Source organism: Aptenodytes patagonicus, chromosome 3 (assembly GCF_965638725.1).
Source record: "Aptenodytes patagonicus chromosome 3, bAptPat1.pri.cur, whole genome shotgun sequence".
In the NCBI taxonomy this organism is placed as follows: Eukaryota; Metazoa; Chordata; class Aves; order Sphenisciformes; family Spheniscidae; genus Aptenodytes; species Aptenodytes patagonicus.
In genome coordinates, this window is record NC_134951.1 from 126,252,831 (window position 1) to 126,280,666 (window position 27,836).

Consider the following 27,836-nt stretch of genomic DNA (forward strand, 5'->3'; position numbering starts at 1 on the left):
ATTAAAATTTTAATTTTGTTTCATAGTTAGCCCACATGTGGCATGTACATTTTGCATATCGGATACATCTGTTCCAACAGGGCAGTAGCACGATGCCTCCGACTTCTTTCTAAAACAGGGCATACGAACGTGTAAGTGTCATTTCCTTATTTCCTAAAGGCACTCTCAAAAGTAATTACAAGTTTTTGGTTTACATACGGACAACTAATGAAGAGCCAAACACTCTGATGCTGGCACCACATAAACAAATAATAACGACAGTAATATGTCAGCTCTAGAAAAGAAGAATGGAGACACGATACACACAAAATTCCCGTAGGGTTTCTAATCAAATATATGGAAAGTCATGGGGAAACTCTCCGTCTGTGCTCAAAGTCTCATACATATTTACAAGATAAGTGGGACAACGTAATTTCTGCCTTAACTACACTGTGAAGATATGCAAGAATCTAGATAGAACTCTAAATACCGGAAGTGACATTTGGCCATTGTAGGCCAGATTCCCCAAATTGCTCATGGCTTTAGGAACATCGTAATTACCAGACTGAATCAGACCCAAGGCTGGTAAGACTTGCACTCTGCCTCAGCCCTCGGCTGGTACCAGATGCTGTACAAAGGTAAAAGAGCTCTAGAGCAGATGTAGATAAAATAATTCCCACCTTCAAGAAGGCCTTCCTGGTGCTGATCTCTAGTAGTTAAAGACTGACTTAAGTCCTCAAGTTCAAGTTTTAGTAAAGTTTTAGTTCCTTTCCAAGTACTGGTCAACAAGAATTTCAACTCTGAAAATATTTCATTTCTGAAGCGGTCTCCAATCCCATTTTGAATCTACTTAGCTTTGACAGATTTTCAAGGGCTTGGCACCTATAAATGAAGTCAAACTGTCAAAAGTTTTGAATATTCAGCAGCTCCTCTTGTAAAAGTTCACAGCCAGACCCTCAGGAGAGTTTAGCGTGGCGTATGTATTGGCACATATAACTCAATAATTCTTCTAAATGAAAACAGAATGCTTTTTAAAATATAAATTCTCCAGACTATGCAAAAGGAAAGCAGAAACCAAAAAGCCTGCAGAGAAACAAGTCTAACGTTATATTACAGATTGAGGAGGAGGTGATAGCTGAAAATCGTCCCATCACATATTAGTATTATTTATCTGGGGGGAAATGAGAAGGGAAAGCCAAACGCAGGGAGAAGCAGTTGTATCATCATAATGCAGACGGTGCTAATGAGGTGATTATAGAGAACAGTAAATGAAAATAATTGGCAGGACATTGACTAAAATAAATCTTTATCAGTGAACCAAATATTTTGTTATTGAATAAAGATGTGAAGAGTTACACTCAGGATCTATCGTTACATTATTTGGCATTCTCAAGTTCTCCTGGTGAATACTATCTAAAAGTAGACACTAAATCAGGCTGAAGTGTGCTAAATGCAGAAGGGACCACTTCCTGAGAAGTTTTTCTGCAACTTACAGGTCTTGTGAGCCTAATTTTGTCTAGCACCGCAGGTTCTTTCCCTCCCCCCATAGCTCTGCCAGGTTATCTCGCCAACAGAATCACAGGAGGGTGCTTATAGGAACACTTTGACCCAGCTGTGCCCCTGGCGTTTGCCAAATAGCCAGACACGGTGTTGTTTTTACTGAGAAGTTCCCTGTCCCTCTGAGACTTTAAAGATGCCTGGAAAGGACGTTCCAGTTGTGGATGAGAGACAACAGAAATATCTTACAAAAAAACTCCCCAAACAAACAAAAAAAAAGATACAAAAAGAGTTTGTACCAATTATTTTCTCTACGTTTATGCTTTATAGAAAAGATTGACCCAGGAAAGCACCATGTCTTAAAAGTTCTGTTACTTTGCCATAACTTAAGTTTTGAGAGAGAAAATAATGCGTGCGTACAGAATCCAAAACAAGTAGCAAAAAATCAGCATTTATGTAATTATTGAGGAAAGCACAATAGTTCTGGAAAAAATACCAGGCACCCCTTTTTAAAATGAAAAATGAGAGAAATCCCTTTTTCCTTTTTAACCAAAGGAAGCCCAAACCCAAATTTTAAGCGAAATCTTCATGTGTAAGTTTTCACTATCCATAGAACAATCACTTAAATGTAACTTTAAAAATACTTATTAAGTATTCGCAGAAAGTATGATATAATTATTACGATTACTCTGTCATACAAAACACAAGTATCTTTGTCCTGAGTGGTGCATCAGCCTCAGACTCTGGTAAAAGCTGATCCTCATGGCACAGGTCTAGATCCTGTCACTATGTCCATCTGGTGGACCTGATTCCACAGCTTCTGTTCTGCATAAACCTTTTTATACAGACTGTCTTCAATTACAGGCACCAAATGCACAGCAGAAAGCCTGTTTTAGCCAGTGACCCAGTTACAAATTTAAGGTCAACCCACAGCAAAGCTCCCACAGCTTTGCAGAGTCAGAGGTCTGCCCAAAGAACCAGGAGACGACCTGACCTTCATGCAACAACAGTGCTATTTACAAGCACACATTATTATTTTTCTAGTTGCCGGACACCCAATACGCTAATAGAGCGTGGATAACACTTTACTGCATCTGATTAAAACTTGTGTCCGTTAGGGCTGTGCAGTGGAATAACAAACGCATCCCAGTCCTGAAAGCACAGACTAAGTGAATTGAGATAGGCCTCTCTCTGGGCTGCTTAGCAGGGAGCATCCTCCTCCTTTGCTGGGTCTGATTATTTTTCGACTTAAAAGTCGGTGGGGGAGGCAAAGTGTCTGTTTAATTTGCTGTCGTGCGGGAAAGAGGCAAAGGTGTCTGTGACAGTACGCTGTGCTTGGAAATTGTTTGCTCTCGGTACAGCCTGCAGTTTTTAAGCAAGATGCCACAAAAACCAAACATAATTGAAGAGAGGCTCCTTAAATGGGAACAAAGTAAACAGAGATGCTTCATTAGAAGTTACATCCCCTGATCCCGCTTTTGCTGTCAAGTCCACTGATTTTTTTAGTCTTTGGCTGAACTTAAAAATTAATTATCATCTTTCATAGAAAACACGAGTTGTTACGGTTATGTTTACAATACTTTGAAGCAAAAGGGTTTCTTTTGGCAAGACTGTCTTCAAGAAAATAGATAACTTTAGCAGATATCATACTTGCTTGCTCTTTAGATCCTTCAAACAGTAATTTGCAACTGCTTTGTGTGCACTGTAACTTAATGTTTATGTATGGGCTATGCTGACACATTAACAGGGAACAGCAGCGATGTCTGGAACCGGCCAAGTGCAGTAGGACAGCTTTTGAGGGGTTCTGCCACCCGTTGACAAGATATGGCAGTAAGGGACTCAGGGACACATGTGGAGATGTTGCAGGTGCCCAGCGCCGTGAAAAAGGAAGCCTGCAACGTATGAAGAAATTATGAGTAAAGCTCAAATACTCCCTCACTCCAATTATCACTAGCACACAAAACATCTGTCGGTGTGGTGCCTTGGTTTAGAGAACACAGAGGAGAAAGATAACTCTGTCTGTCGTGATTCCCCAGCAGATACACACTCCTTATGTTCTTTTCAAATTTTGGAGTTATGGAATATTTAAATTTTAATCATGGAGAAAACAAAGGAAGTAGGTGAGATAAAAAATTATTGAATTTAAGGAGTGGAATCATTATTTCAGAATGTTTCAATTTTGTCCCAGTGATTTGTAGGAAATAACGGCAAAACTAAAGTAGCAGACTTGAATTCTTTCTAATAACGATCTTTAGCAAAGCTATGGGAGACTGTTGGCTGATGCAGACAAAACCTTTTATTCTTACAACCCCACCTGCCTTTAAGAGTCAAAACTGGAGTTCCGATTGTCTTTGCTATGTTCTGCTATATTTGAGTTCAGAATAAAGATAGCAATGATGCTTTGAGATTACTTGATGGGCATTAGACTTTATATTTTAATCACGTTCTCAGAGGCGCAGAGCATGTTAGAAAATATCATTAGTTTTATCACTCAGCTGTGGTTTGAGACAATCACTAAGCAATCACAAAAGGGAGAAATGTCTTAAATAGTATGGAACCGGGGTAAACTAGAAACAGTAATACAATTGAACAGTTTTGTTTGGGTTAGTGCTCTGTTTTGGATTTTTGGAAGAGCTAGATGGATCATATTCTGGATAGCTCTTTATTTAAGGAACAGAGCACACACCATAAATTAGAAAGTATAAATATTTAAAGCTTTGTTGAAAGTGTACACAACCAATCTATTACGGCTGAACTCCTTTTTCTAGGCAATGGCTACAACAGATGTCCTTAAAAGTGATCACTTAGTATAATACTGGCCAAAGACCAAGAGAAACTCTGTTTCCATAATGGTGCACTGGAGAATTCTTTATTTTAAAGTGCCACATGGAATGTCTAAATTAAGTCATCGGAGCAAAAAAATTTATGGTATCCAAAACCTTTGCTTGGGCATGTACTCCATGGCATCACTCTGTTAATCATACTGGAGCTAAACAAGGCTGTTCACCAATTATTAACTCAAATGATCAACTGCTTCAAAGCTGTCAAGCCCGATGTCAGCTCTTTTCAGAACTGCACTCTTGACCACAAGTTTAGATGTGCTTTTAGGGTTATAATGAAGTGTAAGCCAAAAGAAAAAAAAACAGTGCCCAAAGTCCCATAGCCAAGTAGCAGGAATTTGAAACAGTTCCCAATTTGGAAGTGGCTGAGAGTCGAACAAGAACACAATCAAAACCAGTTTCCAGAAGCATGTGCTTGGAGAAGAGTATAGTTCAGTGAGTCTACCAAAAAACCCCAAAACTAAAGGATAATAAAGGCTGAAGGCAAGTGGGGAAGATCAGCACAGTCTGGAGAGCAGAGTTTTTGCCTCTCTCCAAAGTGGTTACAGAATAAATTCCAGAAGTAAAAAACACGGTCTGTCTACCATGTATTTTCACCTATGTAAGATTTTTAAGTCATAACCACTACTTTAAGGTTCCTCTCGTTTCGTCTCTCCACTGCCTGTGAAGCTGTTCCCGGGGACTTGAAAGCACTGTGACTGTTTCCCTACAAGTGCGCGTGCCAGGTGGGTTTCACCTTAATCACCCAGCTATAAAACACTTCCCTCCCCTCTCACTCCTTGTCATTTACCATCAGCTGTGATCTGGGGTGACGTATCATCTCTGTGTAACTCTACCCAGGGAAGCAGTTAACACTCATCTTCGTAAGCAAAAGGGAATGACCTTAATTTGTGCCCTCGCACGGCCAGCGAGCAGAGCACGGGAGGCACCTGAGCCGGGTCCCAGCGCTGTCCAATGTACCACCGAGTCTCTGCGCGGCTCCTCGCCGAGCATCTCGCCGTCAGCTATGCCCAGCGACGGCCTTATTCTGCTTGGAAACTGAAACTCTCATTGCTCTCTGAAGATTGTGATCGAGTTGCTAGAGGATGTGCCATTTTACATTGTTATACCCCAGCCTTTCTCTTTGCTTTGTCAGTAAAGTGATGCTGCCTATTCTTCCATGGATGAACAGCAGTGGCGGTTAAAATTTCTCCAAGTTTCTTTTTTCTGAGTTAAAGCTGCTTAAACCACTTTTGGAGGCTAAGCAGATACCGAGCAACAGAAATTCAACTTTTGTTCTTATTGCATTAAAAAGCAAAACAGGAAAACAAAACTTGGATGTATACCTAGTTTTAAGTTGTTCGCGCAAGCAAAAAGACAGATGAAATATGACATATCTTTCATCTTGACAATAAAACCTACGCTTTCTTACTTCAATAGTCACTCTTCAAATTTCTTAGATTCAAAATCTTAGTAATTTTTGAAAGGTAATGAGAGAGCTGAAACATCAAAACACTTAGCTGCTCCACGCTAAAGGTATGCAGCAGAAACGGCTGTCAGTAAAACTCAGATGTGAACAGATAAAACGTGCATCTGTAGCACAAGCCCCTGGCTGGCTGTCAGGATACATATCAATATATCGAAGAGCCTTCTGGGCAAATGGAATAATTCTTCCCATAGTATGTCTCAGAAAAGAGAATCATTTCAGCCGATGGTATGCAATGTAAAATTCACTTCTTGTTTCTGTAGACGAGTGGTTACTAGAATGTCAAATTTCACCCTTTAACAGGGTTGGCTTTAATTTAAGCTCATGATTAAGGTCTGAATTTCTCTTTTAAAATTTTACGTTTTCCAAACAACAGCCCTAAATTAATGAAATGCAAGTGTAAAACAGTTAACCTGAACTTTTATAATTTTCTCGTTTTTTGTTATTATGTTGTATATAAACATAAACTGAGGAATTCAAACAGAACAGCACTAATTATTATTCCTTTTGATTTGAAGGCATGCAATGTAAGTCATAAATCTTATTTCAACTTTAACTTAAGATGCACCAGTATGTTTGGGGTAATTCAAGCTGCTCTGGAAGAGCATAAAACACTCGGAGCATATTGGCACTGCTTTGTATTGCCAGGCAACGAAACAGCTGAATACGCCTCCCAAATTTCATCTTCTTCCTGCATCTCTAAGCATTCCCTTCCACAACACCACCTACAAAATGTCTATATCCTTGTTCTCTGATACACTTCCTACTGTTTTCTTCCTTCTATTCTTGATGTTTCATTTTCCCTGGAAGCTGAAGAATATATTCTAATAGAACTAATATATTTTTTTAAATGTTTACCTGCCTTCATTTCTTATACAGGATTAAAACCTTAGGCTGCCTGAGCAAAGATGCTGTTGTCTCATTTGCTTGCTGTCCATCCATTTTGAAAGAGAGGAAGTTCCCTGAGGACACGCATTGTGCCTCATTCACCGTCGGAGGGTAGGTATAGGTGGCTATTTAGAAGGAGGATGGCCAGGACCAGAGAGTCTCTGTACCAGACTTCAGTGGGGTTTACGGAAAAGTTTGAAAGTACTGCAATCTAGTGTTGCTAAATTCGTTTAGAGATAAATACACAGCTAAGATAAATCACTATTTTGTTTTAAAGAGTGATTTAAAAACCTTCTTTAACAGATCATCTAAAAACCAAGAAGTGTTATTCTAAAAAGATTTGTTTCACAGACAAAAATTCGGCGCAGTAATTTTGAGAAGGACATCCCATATTCGTTTTCACATACGTCAAGGAAGTTTCACGCCTGTCAGAGGCGTTAATCTCAATTCATCCTTCGCTTAAGAAAAGTAATGCCTGTCTCCTTAATTAGAGAGGTTTGAGCCGGTTCTGCTGACACCATTTAAAACCCACACACTCAATAGAATTTTTAATGAAAATACATGTCATAGGTCCTATTGGAATCTCTACGAGTTCTATGTTAATCTTCTCGTAGAGCAGGCATATAAAATGGGTTAGGTGAATTGCTTCCTACCACAATTTCGTTCTCTCAAAGGACTTGAGGACTTGCACAGGTACACAGGTTTCTTGTAGATATCTAAATTCAGATTTAGATACCTCCAGTTTAGAAACCTCCAGTTTTGCACCTATTGCTCTTTGAAGTACCTTGCCCTTCAGTTACATCATGGCCCCTTTAATTCATAAATTTTTTTTAGAACTTTAAGACTCATCATTTAATTTAACTCAATTAAAACAGTGCAGGAATGTGGAAAGATAAAAGTCTTGAAAACTGACGAAATGCAACTAGAGCATCCCACTTGGTCAGTTCTTGAATTGTTATTCATCGCATTTGCACAAATCCATACAAAATTAGGAAAAGGTGAAAGGGATGAAGTATTCCCGGGGTAACTGTACTCTTTTGCAGTGCTAGTTAGCGGCAGCATTAAACTTTAACAAATGATCTGCAGAACACACTACACTTCCACATATGTGTAGAGACTGAGACCCAAAAAACCCATGAGGAAGCGAAATATTACCTTTATGCTGAAACTTAATCTGTCTCTAACGATACAATAGTAATTATTTTCAAGAAAGGATGCTGAAAGAATCACTGGTACAGAAAAACCAAGCTAAGTAACAATCATTTTCTTCAAAGATGTGTGTGTCTTGATGATGTCTGTCAATGACCCAGTAAAGAGGAACGCCAAAAAAAAAAAAGGAAAAAAAAAAAAGGGGATGGCATGATTTCAGCCACTAAATAAAATTAAATAAAACCTTTTAGAAATGCAGAATGGAGTGATTACAGCCCACAGTTGTCTGCTGTTTATGGCACCAGATGCATTTCAAACTATAAAAAGGGTGAATATTCAACAGCCAGCAAGATAGATGGGATAACACTACATGTAGACATCTGGATGTCATTATAGGTAACATTTTCAAAAGGGTGTAACTCACTGAAGTACTTCAAAGATGGCATTTGTGTTTATAATTTTACCTTTATCTATTTAGCAACTCTAAAGGTCTGTATGCTATGATCAATTCGTTAGGAAAACGAAGTGCTGTATGTAATCTTCTGACCACATAATGATCTACATGGTGAACTATACACCATACTCTTAAGCACATGGTGTTAAGAAATCAAATTGTCAGTCTAAACAAGCCCAACTACCCAACTATTCTAAAAAAACCCCAACCCCCTTGATTTGATGTGTTGGATGTTTTTAAAGTATAGTAGCCTAAAACAATAAATATGAAAGTTCACTATTATCTCATATATTAAAAAGACAGGATACCAGCTTGAAAGTTATTGCTCTTAATCAGTAATTCATAGTAAAATAACAAAAACTTCCATCTCCAAAGAAATAAAAAAAAAAAAGCAATCCACTAGTCTATGTAAAAATAGAAAAGCCAGGAGAAAATTTTGCCACTTATCCAAATCATCTCGTTCTAGCAGCTTTTCATTATTCACATTACTTGTCCTGTGGGCACATCGTGTCTGTCTGAAGTCTTTATTACTGTTATTTGAGAAACTGGTATTGCCTGTACAGATGTCTCCTGGACGGCAAGAAGTACCATCTGCAATAGCCAAGAACACCCCAAAAACTCTTTAAATTTTTCTGCTGCTAAATTGTGACAGAGGCAAAAGCAAATCACTTAATAGGGCCTGTCTTTTGCAACAATTGAGAGAGGCTATTCAACTGCACATTATCTTGAGTTGCCAAGAGAGTTTGGCAATGAAAAGGTACAAATGGGGGAACAACAAAGAAAAAGTAGAAACTGGGAAAGCCTGACTTCTGGCAGCGGAGAGGAGAAACTGCTTCATCTGATGGGCTAACATCCAGGGAAAGCTCAGGCTGATTCGAGCCCTGCAAACGAGACGGAGGTATACAAAGAGCTTCACTGCTGCATCGTGACTGACTGATGCCTCTAACTGAATGTCCTGAGAAAGTGCAAGCCAGGGACAGAAAATTCTTGAAGAAAATGCATTGGAAAAGAAATGTCTACAGAGCAGGTAAAACAAGGACAAAGGGAACCCGCCACGTTCTGCTTAGTTTGTTCACTTGGTAGCCCCCAAAAAGGGTTACTTTCTCTTCAGGCCGCAAACTGATCCCAAATATTAACATGCAATGCTTCTATGGATTAATGCCATAACTGAACATAGCTCTACAGAAATAATACCCAAATGTTACCCCCAAGGAATTGAATCCTATTTTTTTTACTTGTGGATAACAATAACAAAAACCAAAACAACCAAAAAAGCAGCAATTTCAGTGGAATTAAGGAGTCATAGGGAGGTCAAGGACATCATTTCTGTGTGTCTTCCAATATAGTATTCTGCACCAAACAACGAGGGAAGTGCAACACACGTGCAGAGAAGGAAAGAGGGGGGACATGACTAAACGGCGGGTTAAAAGTTGGTTAAGAGGCAGTTAAAAGGTGTGTTAGAAATCTTGTTCCTTTACAAATGAACATGTTTATGCGACAAAGAATGCCTCAAAAGCCTGTATCTAACGGCATATTAAAAACACATATAACTAAAATGGTAGCTGCTGAGTATTTAAAACGTTTTTAAAAGCTATTATGTTAAATGAGTAAGAAATATATAATGTGTAACTGCTGCCTGATACTGCTTTCCTTCCTCCCGAGCTGTGACGGGAAGCCTGACAAGAGCAATACGGTCTATGCTGTGGGAAGGCTCCCGTGATAGCTGGTGTCTCAAGAGCCACACTTGTAGTAACTAATGATCCAGTACTGCAGCCTGTACATGCACTCTTATGAAAACTATGTTAAGTTTTATGTATGAAGGACTCAAGTGTGAGTGACAGGCTAAAACAGGAAGAGCATTAATAGCTGCAAATAGGATTGAGAGGACCAGCTGAGGAATATTGAGGACTCCTGGGTCTATTGGTAGGAAGCTCGTAAGAGGGGAAACTGGAGTATTAAATAAGGGTAATTCGTGGTTCATATGTCACAACAATAGTACATTGCACACAATATAGGATAGAACAGATGATCCTAACCAAGATAACTTCCTCAGGGAAACATAAATCTAGTAAGGCAATAGATGAAGTGGGATCAATTAATGCTCCGAAGGCAGCTTTTCATATAAAACCAAAGGCCAAGCTGTTACTATTCACATAACATAATACATTTATAATTTTACACACCGTATTATTAAAATTGCATGTTGTCATGGGCTTATGCATGAGACAATAACTTTGCACAGGTATCTGAAGGAGAAACAGAAGCCTTGACCTGAAAAGCCATCATAAAACTTATCGGGGAACACTGCTTTTAGTAGAAGCTGTGCAAAGCCATTTACCATTGGGAAAACAATCAGTAAGTCACCACGGAAAGGATATTCATAAGTGCTCTCTGCATAGTCAGTAACTGTGCAATCAAGACAGACAATAAACTCAACAAACCAACACAAGATGTTGGAGAATTTTTTCACAATATGTTACCAACTCTAAATGCAACCATTTTCTGCATTTTTGTGAGCTAGAAAGTAACATGATTTTTTCACGAAACAACAATCTACGAATGAATCTGACTGAAATGGGCTTGGGAAGGGGCTAACTAGACAAGCACTGACGACAGCAGCATTAGCAGTCAAGGTGATCATTACGAAGCTTTTATACTTTGTGTGTAAAGGAGATTAAAAACGTTAGGACACAGCCCTTCAGCAAAAGATAAAAATCAAAGAAAAATGCAGGAGTTCGAATCACTGAAGTATCTCGATGAGCCTGCAAATGTTCTTACACAACTATATGAATAAGCAAGTTATGGTGGATAGACAGTAATTACATAATTAGGGCAGTAAGAAGTCCGGTACATCTTGTCTGCATGAGCAAAAATTGACTGTCAGAATATAGCAGAAAAAAACTCAATGTAGAAACAGAAAATGTGTTTCTTTACTGTAAGTATCAACATAATCAAGAGTGTCAAACTATGAAACTATCACTATTAATCTGAACTTTGTTACAAGAAGTTCTTGGTGAAAGAGCTTTCCCTATCTCCCACACCGGATGCGGCAGGTAGGGAGGTCAAGGCATCTAGATATTCCCAGGAAGCAGGAATGCCGGATTAATAAACACGAAAGCAAATGAAAAATACCATTTCCAATTAGAAAAATGGGAAAGGAAAGTGATTGGAAGGAAGAAAACATTTGTATTCAAGCTATCAAACTAGGCATTCACAGTAAACAGGAGTGAAAAAATAAACACACGAGAAGCTAGCGTTAGACAGTATGGTTTATGTAGCTCTAGAGGTACAGATTTATTCCATTAAGAGGAGAGAGTCTACGCATTAATTGGGAAGTCATGCACATAATGAATGCATGATGACATTTTGATGCTTCGCTTGTCTTCTCCCCTGCCAATCCATCTCTCTGGTTTGCAATCTGCCATTATTCACAATGCGTTAATCTTTGGGGTGAGGACATAAATATGTTTCAGCTCTTTCTGTATGAGCGCATTCAGAAACAGGTACTTGCTTAAGCACTGCAAAGACTCTCTCCTTGGAGTGAACAGTCACTGCAGTTTACACAGAGACTGCTGAAAAGAGAATTTATCTAGCAGCTAATTCTCAATGAAACCCTCTTTTCATTACTTTCTCCTATATTTATATCTAATTTGCATTTATATACCCCTTATTATCTAAACACCTCATAATCTCAAATGTGCTTAACCTAACAAATCCCTAACATAATTCAGGAGCATTAGGGAAGTTTTATATAGATAAGCAGGGATGATGGTAATTTATTTTGTCTAACTTAGGCACTGGAGCTAGAAGGTTAGTCTTCTGTTTTCTACGGAGTGAAAGGAAGGAGACGGGCCCTCTGAATTGCTAATCAGCTGCTACCCTGGACATGTTCAAGCACAGGCTCCTTCCTAAGCTGTGAAAAGCATGCGCTGATGTTCAGTGCTGTGTGTGGCCTTCCCTTGGATTGATCAAACCAGATCAATGTGGCATTACACCTTTAACTCCCACCAACTCATTGCCTGAGGTCCCTTTCCTCATGCCATTTTGCTGCGTTTGCTGCCAAGGAAGGCTCCCACTGGGTGGAGAAAATTTTTTCCCCGTTTATTGTCTTTCCAGAAGGGAACCAGAATATTAAGCAGGCAATTTTACAGGACAGAAAAAAACTGGGGCTTGAATCAGACTGTAATTAACAGAAAGGTGATCATGCCAGTTTTAAAATCACTAATATATTTTTATAATAATGACTTTCGCATCCTGCAAGGCTGTGAATAACTGTAACTTAACAGATGCATCCAAAATGTATGTATCAAACTAATCTCTACAAACATAACATATGCATGTTCTTAATATATCTAGTGAGTACGCATGCGTATGCATACATAACCAAATAGTTATCAAATGTTTACTATTAGATATACACAAACACATATATTCATCAATATAAACAAATGGACTATACTGCTCCATGTAAAATTTCCTTATAATTTCCCTTTGACTAAAATTCATACCAGCCGGGAGGGGGTTACTGAGGTTACAGGTAGCAGCCTGACTCACGAGCAATGCTTCGTTTATTAACCTTCAGAAGATGCAGGGTGCAGACAATCTGATCTTCCCTGCAGCAGACCAGGGATCAGATCACAAACCCATGGGCCCATTTGGTACCTCAGAACCGCGGGGCTGGGACACAGTCTGCTCCAACCCAGGAGGAATTTACATAGGTTTAAATGATATGTAGGCTACCTACAGTTACGGTAATGCCTCCTTGTTCCCAGGGCTTTGAAGATGTAAATCTCAGTGCAACTGGCTATCAGATGCATTATAAAATATTACTGTTGTGTTCTGCTGTAGGATATCTGTACATTACTATAAGCATTATATTTGTTCTGTGGTACGTATTTGCAGAGCACGTTTCGCAAAAAGCGAGCGGTTAATATTACCGTATCACAGAAATTAGCTTTCCTGGTTTTATCTCATCTTAATTGAGGTCTGTTTCTGTTGCCAAGCAAGTAGTTTAGTAGGCTTCCTTGATTTATAAATCAAGGGTGCTTGTTTCACTAAAACTGGTGTATAATTGCTTGTCAGCGGTCACCTTTGCTTTAATAAGGAGTGAAGGAAATCAAAAGAAATGTAGACTATTACTGGAAACTGTCTTTGAACAATGACTAGGACTGTGTGAATAGCTGATCAGGACCCAAAGAGAAAAAACCCCAAACATATAGGGAAGGATTTTGATATAAAAATGTTTAGATTTATTCATGCTGGAAATACAAGCTAAAAAGTTTTCATTTTGTATTCAATGAAATTCAGTCTTTAACCTCAAAACTTTGTTTCTGTTTGGCCCTTTCAAACAAAAGCACAGTAAAGGAGACGGTGTGTGGGCTATTCAGGAGGAAAGGAGGGAAATCCATGCTATGAGCCTTTTATCAGTACTTCTGCGTTCAGGATATTCAGCTTGTGCTCTGCCTAACAAGATTCAATCCCTTTCTGTGCACCAGGAAAACGGCCCAACCACTTTGATATGGGGTGATTTAGGACTGGTAGCTCAGTGTCTCTAGAGCTAGTATCGTTCCTCTACAACTGGAACATTTAAGAGGCCAAAGAGGGAGAGTGAGGGAAATGATATGGACATGGATGTAAGCGGATCACTTCCCTCTGCCCCACATGACACTAGTTTGCAAATTCAACTTCTAGATGTACTGGACTCACATTCGGGCGGGGGGAAGGGATATATTATTTACCAAAAAAATCTATTTCCACACCGGTGGGCTGCAGAGCCAAACAGAATGTACCTGTCCTTTAGACTCTCACTCAAGAAATACGTTTGTAGTTAACTAATAGTTTCCTTTGCATTTGCTCCAGCATTTGAAATGTCAAACAATGCATGCAAAACCTGACAAAGTGGGTGGAACACAACAGAGAATCCAGAACAACTGACAAATTATTGGCAATTTCTCAAATTACCTTGACATGCATAGCGCACTGAGTGCAGCGCTGCCCAGCTCCTTGTTGTCATCAGTCCTGTGCTGCTCATGCCCACCTACACGCTGCACGTTCCAGCAGCCCCTCTCCTTATACAAAACCTGCCACTAATCTCCATGTCAGGGACGGCAATTATGACAATTGCTAAGCAAGCCACATCTAATCCTCCATCGGTCCTTGGCCTTGATCTCCAAAGCAAGACTATAATTGCCCGTTTCCTCATCACACGACTGTAACTATACCAGCGGAACATCATCGGTCAGAACTCAAGCAGTAGCCCTAAGGTGCAGCAGCGTATGGGTTGCAGCAACGTACCGGTTGCACGCTGTTGCATAAACCTGGAATCATTAAAATGCTTGTCAGAATAAAGCCCACTGGGCTCACAGCTCACAGACTTCTGAGCGGAGAAGTCAAGATTGCCACTTCGATAGATGCAATTCCATTGCATTTTTTACTGTGTTGGACTAGATATAAAATGAAAATTGTAATAATTGAGAATGAGCCAAGAATCTATACTTCATTTCCCAGTAAAGATCCTTTCATCTATATTTTTCATTTTCTCCCGGAAGACTTCACTAGTTCTCAATCTTGAATCTAAATTCTTTAGGCCCACTATCACATTTTTTTTTCTGTTGTCTTCTTCTAGTTTCCGTTGAGGTTTTTTTCATTGCTTTCACTTTAAATATTACTCTTCCTATTACACCAGTTTTGGGGTGCTTATGAACGATTATTTTATCATACATCTTTGGAACTTGTGTATCATATCTTTCATCTGATGGAAGACTTTGGAACGTGTTCCACATACACAGTCAAGCTGACACACATGCAGACCACATCACGGCAGCTCTTTAACATCTCTTCCCTTCAGGCTTCTTCTTCAAATGTGTCTTTTAATCTGAAAGAAACGCTATTCCTACAAGTACTTGTAGATACTCCTTGTAATTTAATAGGAGCAAGTGACGGCAAAGAGGAAGAGGGAGGAAAGAGTATAAGAAAAGAAATATAAGTAAAGAAAGTCTAAGAAGGAGTATTAGAAAGAAATGACATACTGTGAAAAGAATGTCAATGCGACATGGAGAAGGACAAGTAGGAGAGTGGGTAAAACTGAAGAAGTGGGAAAGTGGAGAAATTTCTCCCAAGTAACTAGCGATAGGACGAGAGGAAATGGCCTCAAGTTGCACCAGGGGAGGTTTAGATTGGACGTGAGGAAAAATTTCTTTACTGAAAGAGTGATTAAACATTGGAACAGGCTGCCCAGGGAAGTGGTGGAGTCCCCATCCCTGGAGGTATTTAAAAGACGTGTAGATGAGGCGCTCAGGGACATGGTTTAGTGGGCATGGTGGCGTTGGGTCAACGGTTGGACTCAATGATCTTAGAGGTCTCTTCCAACCTTAATGATTCTATGATTCTATGAAATAGAAGAAAGGGGGGGATGGACACACCAGAAACGAAAGACTGAGAAAACACCTTCTACTATTACCAGTAGGGTGTGGTATGCCTGATAACCCTTTTCTCTTAGTAAATGTCTTCATTCATTTCTGTAAACCAGAGGCTGCACAGTGGATAGAACTGACAGGACTGAGATTGCCTGTCCCATATTCAGTAGGTTTGAAAAGAAAAATTTCCATCACATGAACATCAAAACTCTGATTTTTCTTTCGTTTTTTTAGTGGGGAGGGGGGAAGAACTAAAATTTGTCAACTTTCACCATCCTCGTGACCATTTTCCTACAATCTCTGGACCAACTACTCACTTGGAAAAGTCAATGTTACAAGAGTTTAAAATTTTGCCTTGACCACCCTTGAGCCGGGCTCTGTGTCTAACCATCTCTGGATTAGGCTTCCCCTTCCTGGACACATCCACTTACTCCACACAAAGCTTACAAATCTCTAGGACTCCATAAAAGAGATCATTTACAGGTTCATAGCTGTAGTTTACGTGCTTAGTCACACTCCACAATCTCTTGACAAGAACCTCCTTCCATTAAACAGCTGAATAATAGGAAACACTGAGTCACCATAGTCAAACCTATATACTATCATCACCCACAACTAATGTATTTCTTTCGGAAAATGCTGATTTGTTGGAAATGAGTCTCAGGAGAAATTTAATGAAAAGTAATCTTTCCAGGGAACATCTTTCTCACCTATTCCGCTACTAAGGAGGGCTGCCAGACCCTTGAAAGCTGCACCCACGTAGCATGGGAAGTACCTGCTGAAACGTGGCCGAGATGCTGATTTCCCTGTCACCACGGATGGGAGTGCACTTTCTCTGCCTTCTGGATGTACAGGGTTTCTTCCCCTACCAAGCTCAGTACTCTTAAACTGCTGGGAAAGATACTGCATCTCAAAACAACAACATTTCTTCGTTGCAGAAATTTTTGTTGTTTCTATAAACAAACACCCCCCCCCCCCCCCCCCCGCCCCAATTAGGATCTTGTTCACGATTCTAAATATAATTTTGAAACTCTCACACTACTTGTGTTATTTGTTACCCTTTCTACTAGTATATTTATCGTCCTGAAGTGTCTCACTGTAAATAAGATAAACTCAGCACCCATCTTGTCATGAGTGTACTATAACAGCAACCTGCACCCTTAACATGTACTGCAATGTGCACTACTACCTCATCTGCAGAAATGCAGTATTATTTTCATGAGTGGCTCTGCTTTGCAGACTGATTCTGCACAAAGACATAAGCACTGTCTTAACAAATGACTTGCATAAGCAAAGCTGTGCATATACCACAATCTTTGCACTGACTTGATTTCTCCGTTCATTAAGGAACATTTTTTCCCCCCATTTCATGCATTTTAAAACATCTCTCTAATGAGTTTACATACTAAGCATTAATATTTCTTTTAACATTTTTCCATTAGCTGTGTCAAACTGAATCTCTTGTCATTTGTCATGTTGCACTGAAGGTCTGATAATTAACAAACATGTTGCTGCTGTTGCTTAATGATGAATGCAGTTGTGTAAGAGCATGTGGTTCTGCCTTTGTGGCAGTTCTTGTTCAATCTGACTCTGACTTAGAGCGATGAACGTGTATAAGATGCTACATAAAGCACCATATTTGAAGCGTGTGTGCATGCACGCTACCGTGCATTTCATATATACCGTGCATTTCATATATACTATATATACACACACCATGCGTAATTTAGCTTATGTTTTATAATGTATCATAGAGTACTATACTAGCTCATGAAAAGGTAAAGGAGAGTCAACAGCTTGTTGGTGACCTCTTCCTCACTTAGATTTAGCATGCAAAACACTTGCCTTTGCAGAATCACAATTATTTTTCTAGCAGGGACTTCTCTCGTCAGGTTTAAATATCGCATAGCCCAAGATAAACATCCTGACACAAAACGTTTGCGGTCCCTGGCCCCTTAAACTTTTTCACACAATTTTCAGTTGTTTTTTCTTCAGAGATAATAATGTTAACACACCAGCTAGTTTCATGCTCTTTTTTCTCACAGGCAGTTGCTACCTTGCTGGCCACCTGTGCACACTTTGGGAAATTTTTGCTGCGGAAAGCAATAAATGCTGAACCAAAGTGAGCACAGGATTGGGTCGCAGGGGCACAGGTTACTGAGTGACAGCTGGCATTTTGCTTTATCCCTAACAGATGTGCTCTACATTTGAGCAGAGAATGGGATAGCGCAGATGAAAGTGCGTTGAGAGGTTACAGAGAACAGATAAGGGGCCTTTTAATGTTACACTATTCACTCCAGGTTGATATTTTCTTGTCATCCTTATCCATCTGCAGTACACAGAGGAGCATCTTCTGCAGAAACAACGTGCTCTCTCCGGGATGTTATCATCCTGAATTTGACTTTGCAGAAAGAAGCAATATATATATTTTTCACATCCTTTTCCCAGTTTCCTCTTCAATCTATGGTAAAACACACTGCGCTCTTCTCTGCATAGGAAGTTCACTTGTTTTGAGAAGGATTAACTATTCACAAATGTTAAAATCAGAAGTTAGGTCTACTTTAGTAATTTATGTTACAAAGAGAGAAAAGGTAATTTTTACTTTTCGGTGTTTATCACACAGCTGGTCATTTTTATGGCAATTTATGACTTCTTTTTCCTCCCTTTAATTGAGCTGCTTTCTAACTCAAATTAAGCACGTAAGAGAATTAGAGTAACAGTGCAGTATTGTAAAATCAGTTACTGTACAAATGCAAGTAATTTTCTTGCTTTTAACAAGTGGGTTTGTTTGCACATGGTAATGGTGGTCTGAAACAACGGCCCCAACTGCAAGAAAACACGGTCTGCTCTGTCATTTTGATGGATCATCATTGCAGCAGCCCATTATGAATCGAGGACATGCATATTTTTATCTGCATAATGGTAACTAACGACACATTTATAGCTTATTATTCATACCCAGTTGGGCTAACCTGTCCTCCCATCCAACACCTCCATGATATTACAGAAGCCAACAAGGGTGGTAAAGGCATGCAGTTTGCCCTGGAGGAGCAGTATGGATGCCATATACCCTCCGAAAGCTGAAAGAGGTCTCTCAGACAGGCACCTCTGCACTGTCCCAAGACTGGACTGTTTTGGGTGCAGCTGTACTTTCTACTGAGGAGAGGAGGGAATCTGGGGGACGCTGCCTCTGAATTTGGGTGTACGGAGTTACCTTTGCCGTCTCTCCAGCCAAGTGGGAGTTTCTGAGCGGTGGGGACCTCTCTCAGTGTTGGGCTGTACCATGCAAAGCTGGACAACTGTGGGGAACAGCTGGGAACGCAGGACGGTCTGAGCTCCGCTTTGGATTTTGTCTTTCTTATATGTGTCAGGAAGGCTAATTACATAATTAACCACAGTGGGCTGAGACATGAGCCATGTGCTTATCTGAGATTCATTTGTGCAAATTAGAAAAAAAATGAGTGAGCTTTCTTCTGTTCAGGAAGAAATCTCAAATTTGTGCCTTTTTTTTTTCCCCACAGATGGTAGCTGGATTCTGAAATTACTTTTCTTAAAAACCCCCCTCTCAGTTCTTATTTATTAGCACGTTATCCAGGAAAATCTCACTAACCTTCACAAATCAAATCTGTCTGCCACATGACCTCCATTATGGACCATACTCTCGCCTTCACTAATATCAGTTTAAATCACCAGCGACGCTGCTAGCTTCATAATGTTCCTTTTGATTTACACTAGTGCAAACTGAAAAAAAGTTTGCCCTTTCAAATAATTTATTTTCCATTTTTTTTGCAGCTCCAGGTCAAGCCCAAGTTTTTCTCTGATTTCCAGTAGAATGATCCACGTGAGAAAAATATCACCCTTTCTCAATAAACTCCAATCTAAATTTCTCGTATTTTCCCTCATGTCCTGTTCATTAAAATATTTCTTTATGTTTACATTCTTCCTACAAAGGGCTTGTGACATATTTATTTAAAGGAAGTGACATCGGAATTCATTAAAATAAGCTTTAAAAGCATTTTGCATATTCACACTGGAAATGAGATGTTGTTGATTTGAAAGTTAGTGTTCCCAAGACATATGTGTATGTGCAAGATCAACACTGGAAGGCATTTAATTAACACAATAAATGTCACCTCAAATTGTTAGATGTATCTTTTGTGACCTGATATCCAGTTCTCACACTGTAATATTTATTCTGCTGGAAAAATAAACAATCATTAAAAATGTGGATTTGTGAAGAAAAAAATGTAAACAAGCAAGCAAGCAAGGTCTTAATCGAAAACAATCCTTTGAACATCTTGTTTTTTGGACTGAAGTCTTTTAATCTCAGGCCTAGTGATGAGCTAGTCACTTCACAGAACTTAAGGGAGATTTATTGGCATAAAACTGGCATAGGATAAGGGTCAGTCTATTTCATTTTAACGAGTGAAGTGAGATTATTTACTACTCAATTTACAGGCTGAAAGTGCATTCTGCAGTGTTTATCCATTGGGAGAAACAGAAAAAAAGAGACAACCCTAGTTTCCCCCAAAATACTCTGCAACTGGGGACTGCTTAGCAATTCAACTAATAAAACATTTAAAGAAACATCAGGGCTTAAGCTACTCAAAGCTTATTAGATAATTAGGCTGATTGTCACTTAGGACTTGATGCTGAGAGGTGCTGAGCAAAGTGCCAAGATCCTCAAGTGAATAGTCCATGAAAACTGCACTCCCTCAATTTAAATGCAAGCTCTGGTCCAGAAGTGGGAAGATGCCAGATCAAGTCACGGGGAGATTTGGACATCTCAGTCTAGAATATTTTTTTTTAAAAAATATTCCTTTTAAATATTTGTTGTTCACTGAGGCTAAGAAAATGCCATTCATTTCTCCATGCTGTTGCCCATTTAATGAGGCAGAGAAGCATTTTATTATTCCCATCTGATGAATATACAAGCACCAAAACCCAAAGCTGAACAGTGAAACAAACAGTAAATTATTTCAATCCTCTTAATTCTCTGCTTTTTTGGCAGATAATGTCATAAGTCATTTTAGCCTAGCAGCCACAGATTCAAGAGAGATTTCTTTTTAAACTTTGGAAATGTTTAAACTGAATGAACTAACAGAAGAAATAATTTCTACCTAAACAGGGAGAAAAGAAAAGGAGAACTTTTCAAATATTACAGTGGCTATCAACTCCTTTTTCTCATGTCTTTTTGCAATGAGTCTGAATACTACTTTAGGAGGACAACTTTCCCCCATTCACTCCAAATCCATGCAATGCAAAGTTCCATGAAACTCGGTAAACTAAAATAACCTTATCCTCCAAACTTCTTCCCCGAAATTCTTGAATAGTTGCCTGTGGTTGAACTGGAATGCTTCTGGAAGGGTTTGAATTAAGTGCAGCTAGCCCAAAAGACAGTTTGGCTTCCTACAGAGGTGTAAAGGATAAAAAAGGGGTTGTGGTGGACAGTGCATTGTTGTTGTGAATTATGCAGTGAGCTGAAAGGACACTGGAATAGTCATCAAAGTTCCTACGAGCTGCTCTCTTCCAGATGAGCTAATAGAGTGGCTCTGAGCTCTGAGGTTAACTGAAATCAAATTTAACAGTGCTGTAAAATACATTTGCTGTATCTGACTTGTTTCTAAAGTTAGAGCGGTGATTCTGCTGACCCTATTGTCAGTAACAGCTCCCGTTAACTCAACATGATCTGCATGAAGATGACCATGGAGTTTTACCTAAAGCACATATGGCAACCCGTAACCTTCGCGAAGACCGATGTATTTTTGGATATTCTAAGAAATCAGAAAGCATCGATCAGAAATCTATGAAACCATTCATTGGGTTTTCAAATATCTTCATTTAAATAACACTCAGAAGGAAAGGAGTCATTGTCCAGCACTGTTTCATTAACAGGCTTACATGATATGTGATTGCTTGTAAAAACAGCTAGCCCCGAGAAGAAAGACCTTGGAGGTCCTTTTCAGCCCTATGTAATGGAAAGACGACACTGGAGTTACGAGGGGCTTACTGCTTACTGCTGTAAATGATCAGCATCTCATTAATTTGTTCTGTAACTTGAATATGTATCTTTTTATGTCCCAATAAATGTTCCAGGTACAGTGCTAATATTAATTACTGATTGGATGTAGAAGTGCCGACTCCCATCGGGTACAATTAATAACGCATGTCAAACTGCGAGAAAATAAATGTGTGTTCTTTGAAAGTGAGTTAGAATGCGTCAGATGCTTTTATTTTCCATTTTCAAGAACTGATTTATAATCTTAAAAGATTGTTTTCATTATACTTTTTGAGGGGAAAAAGGAATTTTATACCTTAAGGCTGTATTCTCTTCGTTCATTTGAAAGACCACAGAGATGCAACTCCTAGAGGAAAGTTTGCGCATCTTATGGCGCCTCTGTAGATCCGTTGCACCTTTTCCCACAGATAAAACCTCACCCTGATTAGTGCCATTTTCCAGGTCTCTGCAGGAGCCCATACCATCTGGCAGGCGTTGTGAACAGTAGAGTAGGTGTGAGCAGAAACATGAACGTGGGCTACAAAATGAGGAACCACATGAGTTACATCTTCCTTGGCAGCTGGGGCTGTAAGAATACGGTCCACTGAAGCCAAAACAGTCCAGTTAACTCGGCTGGGAGCAGCTGACCGCAAGAGCGCAGGAGTCTCAGCTATTATACTGAGATGTAAGTGTAACTCTGACCCATGAGCATGAATAACAGAAGTCTCATTGATTTAAATTAGAGGAGGCTTGGGTCTATTTACTGTAACTGAGTCGATTCTCAGAAAAATAATTAATTCCTTGTCATGTCTCACGTGTATTGATTTTTGTAATTACAATGAGATTGGAGGCAAGGGGGGGGGAAGGAAATGCACTCGATTTATGTTTAATTTGATGCACAAGCTGTCAAGGACAAAGAAATTGAGATGCAACGACCATGTCCATCCTCAATACACTCCTCTGTGCTTAGATAACGAGTGCCAGACACGCGCTGTAGTGGAGAATCTAAAATCACACACTGCTCTAACGTACAGAATTCAGTACTGCGGTGTAAAGAGCTGTGTTTCTACAGCAGCCTCCACAGCATGCAGAAGAGATGCCCAAGGGGAAGAAGATAAGGACAGGACAAGCTTAATGTGTATCAATGACTAAGAGGAGGAGACAAAGAATTAGAATGGGGGAGAAAAGAAATACAAGCTGTTGCTGATAATAAAGCTGCCAGTAGATAACGTAAGAAAAAAAAGGAGTGAGAGAAGAGAAAATATACATGGCCTTGCTTGGTAATGATGCTGTTAGGAAAAAGAGAGCAGTAGGAGAGCATTTGAACTTTGTTTCCACTGTGCTTTCACTAAAATGGCAAGTTAGAAATTTTCTGACCTAGAGTCAGTCAGTATTTGACTTCTTAATTAGGTGACGGTCTCCTTTTCCAAACACGTTTGTGGGAGTGGTTGGCCTGTTTCCATACACACACACACAGAGATTTGATGATAATACTCAACTTCTAGTTTCTACAGCATCAGAGATTAGTTTGTCATAAAGATATCCTCATTACGTATACACAGATAGAGTACGACGGTTTGGGCCCATTAAAGCCAATGCCTACTCTGATTTCAGCAGGACCGCAAGAAGCTGAAGAACTATTTCCAATCTTTTGCCTAACAGTATCAGTTCAGGAAGTAAAGTCTCCAACCCTTATATGAGAAAAAAAGCTTTTTGTTACACAATAGCCCTGCAAATGAAAGCTGCAAAACAGTCTCACATCCAAACATTAAAAAGAAATGATATATATGAGGGAGAGGCAGAGTTTAAGGGTGTAAATCAGTTCTGAGTTAAGTACTTTCAGCTAAACACACAATATTTTAAACAAGAAGCAAGCCCTCTGCCTCCAGTACAGGGAACTGATTTGCATCCAGTTTGTGCAGTTTCTAAAAGCTGTTGTCTAAAATGTCAGCACCCTAAAGGAAATTTTCCTCCGGTGACCCACACACACCACAACAAAGAAAGCTGCAAACTAAAACTGGTTTTTTTAAAAAAAAAAAAAAAAAACACAACAACCAACCCCCAAAACTCACTGGTGTGGCAGTCTGTTGGCAGCACTTTGTGAAATGATATTCTTCCTGGCTATGGCAGAGCTCTGTGCACAGCGAACTGTGAGTCAGTAATAAATAACCAAATGACAGTGACTGATGATGGCAAATCTGTCTCCAAAGGAATTATTGGTAAAAATACTAAAAATTCTTTCCCTCTATAATATTAAACTCTTTGTTTAGGGGTTGAGTTGATACTGCCAGAAAACCCTTTTAACACAGCTAGCAGAAATTGTAGTGGGAGTTTGAATACTGAAGCACGAGAGACTAGCTGTTAAAAAAGCTGCCCCTAGAAAGGCTGCTGTTTGCATAAAACACATTGGTTCTTCTCAGCTGGGAAATCACTTGATCCATTTTATATCATACGCCCTGTCACTAAGGAAGCAAATATGGATATGAAATATGAACATGAAGCAAAACATACAAAGAGACTTAATAAAATGAGTAATTATGTTTTGCCTAAATCCTCTCATGCCAGCAAGAGGCACATACCATCATAAATTCAGCAAAGTCTGCCCATTTCAGTATGTGGGAAAGGAAAAGAAAAACTGCAGCCAGGCCCTGTGAGGCACATTACTGCAGAGGGTTTTCTCAGGAGAAACTGAGAGCACTGACTGAGGAGGGCTGATCACTGCAGGGCTTTAACCGATGGCCAGATGCGGGGGAAGGCAAGGGGTCTGGAGCTGCTCTGTGCCATGACCGAACGCTTGGCACGTGGACAGCTGATGGAAGAGTCTAACGCTACCGGCCCGGCACGACCTTTCAAAACGCAACCCAAGTCCTTAGTGACAAATTTTCAGCGCTTTATGCTACTTCTCAGTAAATCAATAAATTAAAACAAAAGTAATCAAGAAAAAAAGAAGAAAGGACCCAGACACAGAGAAGTAATCAAGTGCCCAAGTATTTGTGAAAAAACTGTGTTAGAAGTACCAGCAGATTATTCTTTGAAATTCAAAACTCCGGCATTTAAATTCCAATCTTTTTAGTTCACATGCCTGAGAGGCTGATGATCCTACAGCACCAAATGTAAAACATAACCTTATGTATAGTCTTTACGCCCAGATGCTCACGACATCTAAAAGTTCCAGCTTATTTATGAACATGATTTCATAAAGGTGAGTAGAAAATCAGAAATGCAAACATTTTTATTTTTCCAAACTATTGTAAACTTCTAGCTATTCAGACCTTAGCCTAATTTACTCTCTGGATATTTCACAGAAATGACATGACAACACTGATTAGCTGACACCCAATGCTAGAATTCAAGCTGTAATACAAGCACAGAAACATTAGGACTGTGGACACAGACAAGGAATGAAAAGTGAAGCCTAGAACACACATTTGAGCAAGTGCAGAAAAAAATGAAAGCAGACATGACACAATGGGCTGTGAAGTTCCATACTTGGATATGAACTCTGCTGAAAACAAGTCTCCCACCGTACAGAAGTCTGATTATATAGTTACCTAGGTCTTCCTACAGGAAAATTGTGTACAAGTGGGGGACTCTGAACCTCCTCTACTGAAGTCAATGGCAAAACTACCACCAGCTTCACTAGGAGCAAGAGTCAGCCTGCAATCTTTAGGATGAAAAACTGTATTTCAGAATATCACATGTAGATGCAGTGCACAACATCAAATAGAGGAAATCCAGCAAGCAACGTAGAATATTAAGCGCTAATATTATGAAAACACTCACTGTTTTCCACAAAAATATATCCTCATCAATTATCACAAATATCTGCGGCAAGCATGCTAAAAAGATATCTCTCCTTCTTTTCAATGTAAACTGTGTTTTGTTTTTGTACTGCTAAAGCACAACAGAGTGAAGGGCACACTCTGCTGGTCAGAAGCACCATTTACACTGAAAGCTTTTTAACAATGTGAGTACTAAAAAATAAATCCCATTATATGACATCTGGACTTGAAGTGGTGCTCCACAGTAGGCTGCTACTTGACGTTTTTTCATCCTGTGTATTAGAGACAACGGCTATGATGCTATGAATGGACTTTCTCATGTTTAAACATCAGCCTACCTGCTGTAAGAACACTTTCTTTCCTGAAGGACATTTTTTAGCAGTATAACATTGTTCAAAAACTCTTTACCTTAGGCTTTTCATCCAGTATTTGTTGACGAATCTCCTTGTGTTTTTCTACAAGTTTTTCCTGTCTTTTACTCTGAGCATCTTCTAGCTGTAAGAAAAGAGCAGAGAATCTTTTTTCAGAGATTGCACGTCCTCGCTTTCCCACCTCGTCCCCAACAAATATTTCGCCCGTCAAAATTAAAATGTTATCATCAAAACTATGAATAATTCTAATATAAACTTACAGACCATTGTCACAAGCATCCCTGAGCACAACTGCTCTACCAGTTGTGTGTGGACAATGTATCTCAGATTGCACACATGGGATTTGGAATCAGAAATGTCTAAAGGACTTATTGTAGACTTCTAATGCTATTAAAAGCATAATGCATTTTTAAAAATCATATTATTTTGCTTTAGCTTTTATTGTATGAGCTGTGTGAGATGGACCCTGTTCCCAGAGGAAGAGGATTTGCATCCTAGAGTCCTAAATGAACAGGCTGATAAATTTTGGGCCTCATTTAATAAAGCACTCAGACATGTGTCTGACTCCAACAGGAATTAAACATACTTAATTTGCTAATTCTTTAGGTTGCTTCCTGAATCAAGGCCTCTGCGAGCAAAAGTGGGCCAACTTTTGAACTGAACTCTCTCTGCACTGAAATTAAGAGAAAATTCAATAGCGGCATATGTTTCACAGTGATTTCACACATCAAAACGCTGCAGTGCATACTTTCAGCCCAGTGTAAACCATCTATAGCTTCAGAAAAGCTAACACCTGTGATGAAATTCTTTGACTTGTATTTACAGAGCTCATAGAAGGTTTTTTGCATTTCAGTAACTGTACAAATGTAATTAAGGTTAAAATATACTCTGCAATTAAATGTTTATTGACTTCCAGAGTTCCTTATGCAACCTTTGTATTCATGAGACAGCAAGCCAATTAAAAAAGCTGGTACCTTTTCCATGAATAAACACAGGATATTCAAAGATGAAATCACAACTGTATTAAAATCTGCCCCTCTTAGCACCATCCCCCAAACACTGACTAACAATTAATCAAGATCTGTCTGAAATTCCAGTTTTCCTTTAACTGGAACGTGAAGAGAAGTCTATGCTGCATCTGTTAAAAATTGGCACTTGCAGAATCTTTATACCGAAGCTTAGAATCTGCAGTTTACTATGACCTAAAATATGAAAGCTGACATTTTACCCCCCAAAATGAAAAATAAACATGTGGCCTGACATACCCGTTTTATGTACTGCACCACCTCCTGGATATAGGATCGAATCATTTCAGTCTTCTCTCTGGGGAGAAGCAATCAACAAGTTATTGGAGTCAGTAAGATTACACCAATATATTTTAATCCACCACAACCCCTTACAAAATAAGTAAGGTTATGTTTTGAATGTACGGATCTGCCTACGTAACTTTTATCCGCTTCTCAAGCGTGCCTTTTGTAACAGGCTGCATCTTTATTGTACGAAGGGCTCAGACTTCCCCATGACCTGCCACAGCAAACCCCCTGCTCTTTCACAACGGGCTTTTCCCATAGGGTACTGCCACGTCTTCAAAGTGATGGTGGTGTTCCTTAAGGCCCAAATGTCAGTCGAGGAGAGCGCACGATCATCAGTAGATGCACACTGCCACATTGTGGCACATTACGTAGTGGAGAAACAGTCTCGGGCAGCGAGCAGATACTGCTGGTGACATCGCAGAGACAGTGGCCAAGTTCCCACGAAGAGCAGGGCAGACTCGACTTCGGTCCCCAGCTTTGCTATGTAAACCACACAAAGCTGAACTTGGAGAAAGTACCTGAACTTTAAGTGACTCGGTGAGATAGTTATTAGGTAACCTTTGGTCAAAGGCTGAAGATGAGATCCCCCAAAGGGATAAATGCACGTAAAATAACAATTTGTGGATACCTGAGGTGACCAGATTCAGGACAGTACTCTAAAACCTAATTACCGGAATTTCTATCT

General features: G+C 39.5%; 1 protein-coding gene across 3 annotated transcripts in view; it reads right to left on the minus strand.

The window, feature by feature from the left end:
* The window catches only part of PLCB1 (phospholipase C beta 1), a 412,203-nt gene that overhangs the window by 38,320 nt on the left and 346,047 nt on the right, over positions 1-27,836 (minus strand). For all 3 annotated transcript variants that reach the window (XM_076335119.1, XM_076335120.1, XM_076335121.1), the window contains exons 30-31: positions 27,104-27,161; positions 25,876-25,962 (exon numbers count right to left, since the gene is read on the minus strand). In XM_076335119.1, the coding sequence (XP_076191234.1) occupies positions 25,876-25,962; positions 27,104-27,161 (145 nt within the window). The remainder of the gene's footprint in view (positions 1-25,875; positions 25,963-27,103; positions 27,162-27,836) is intronic.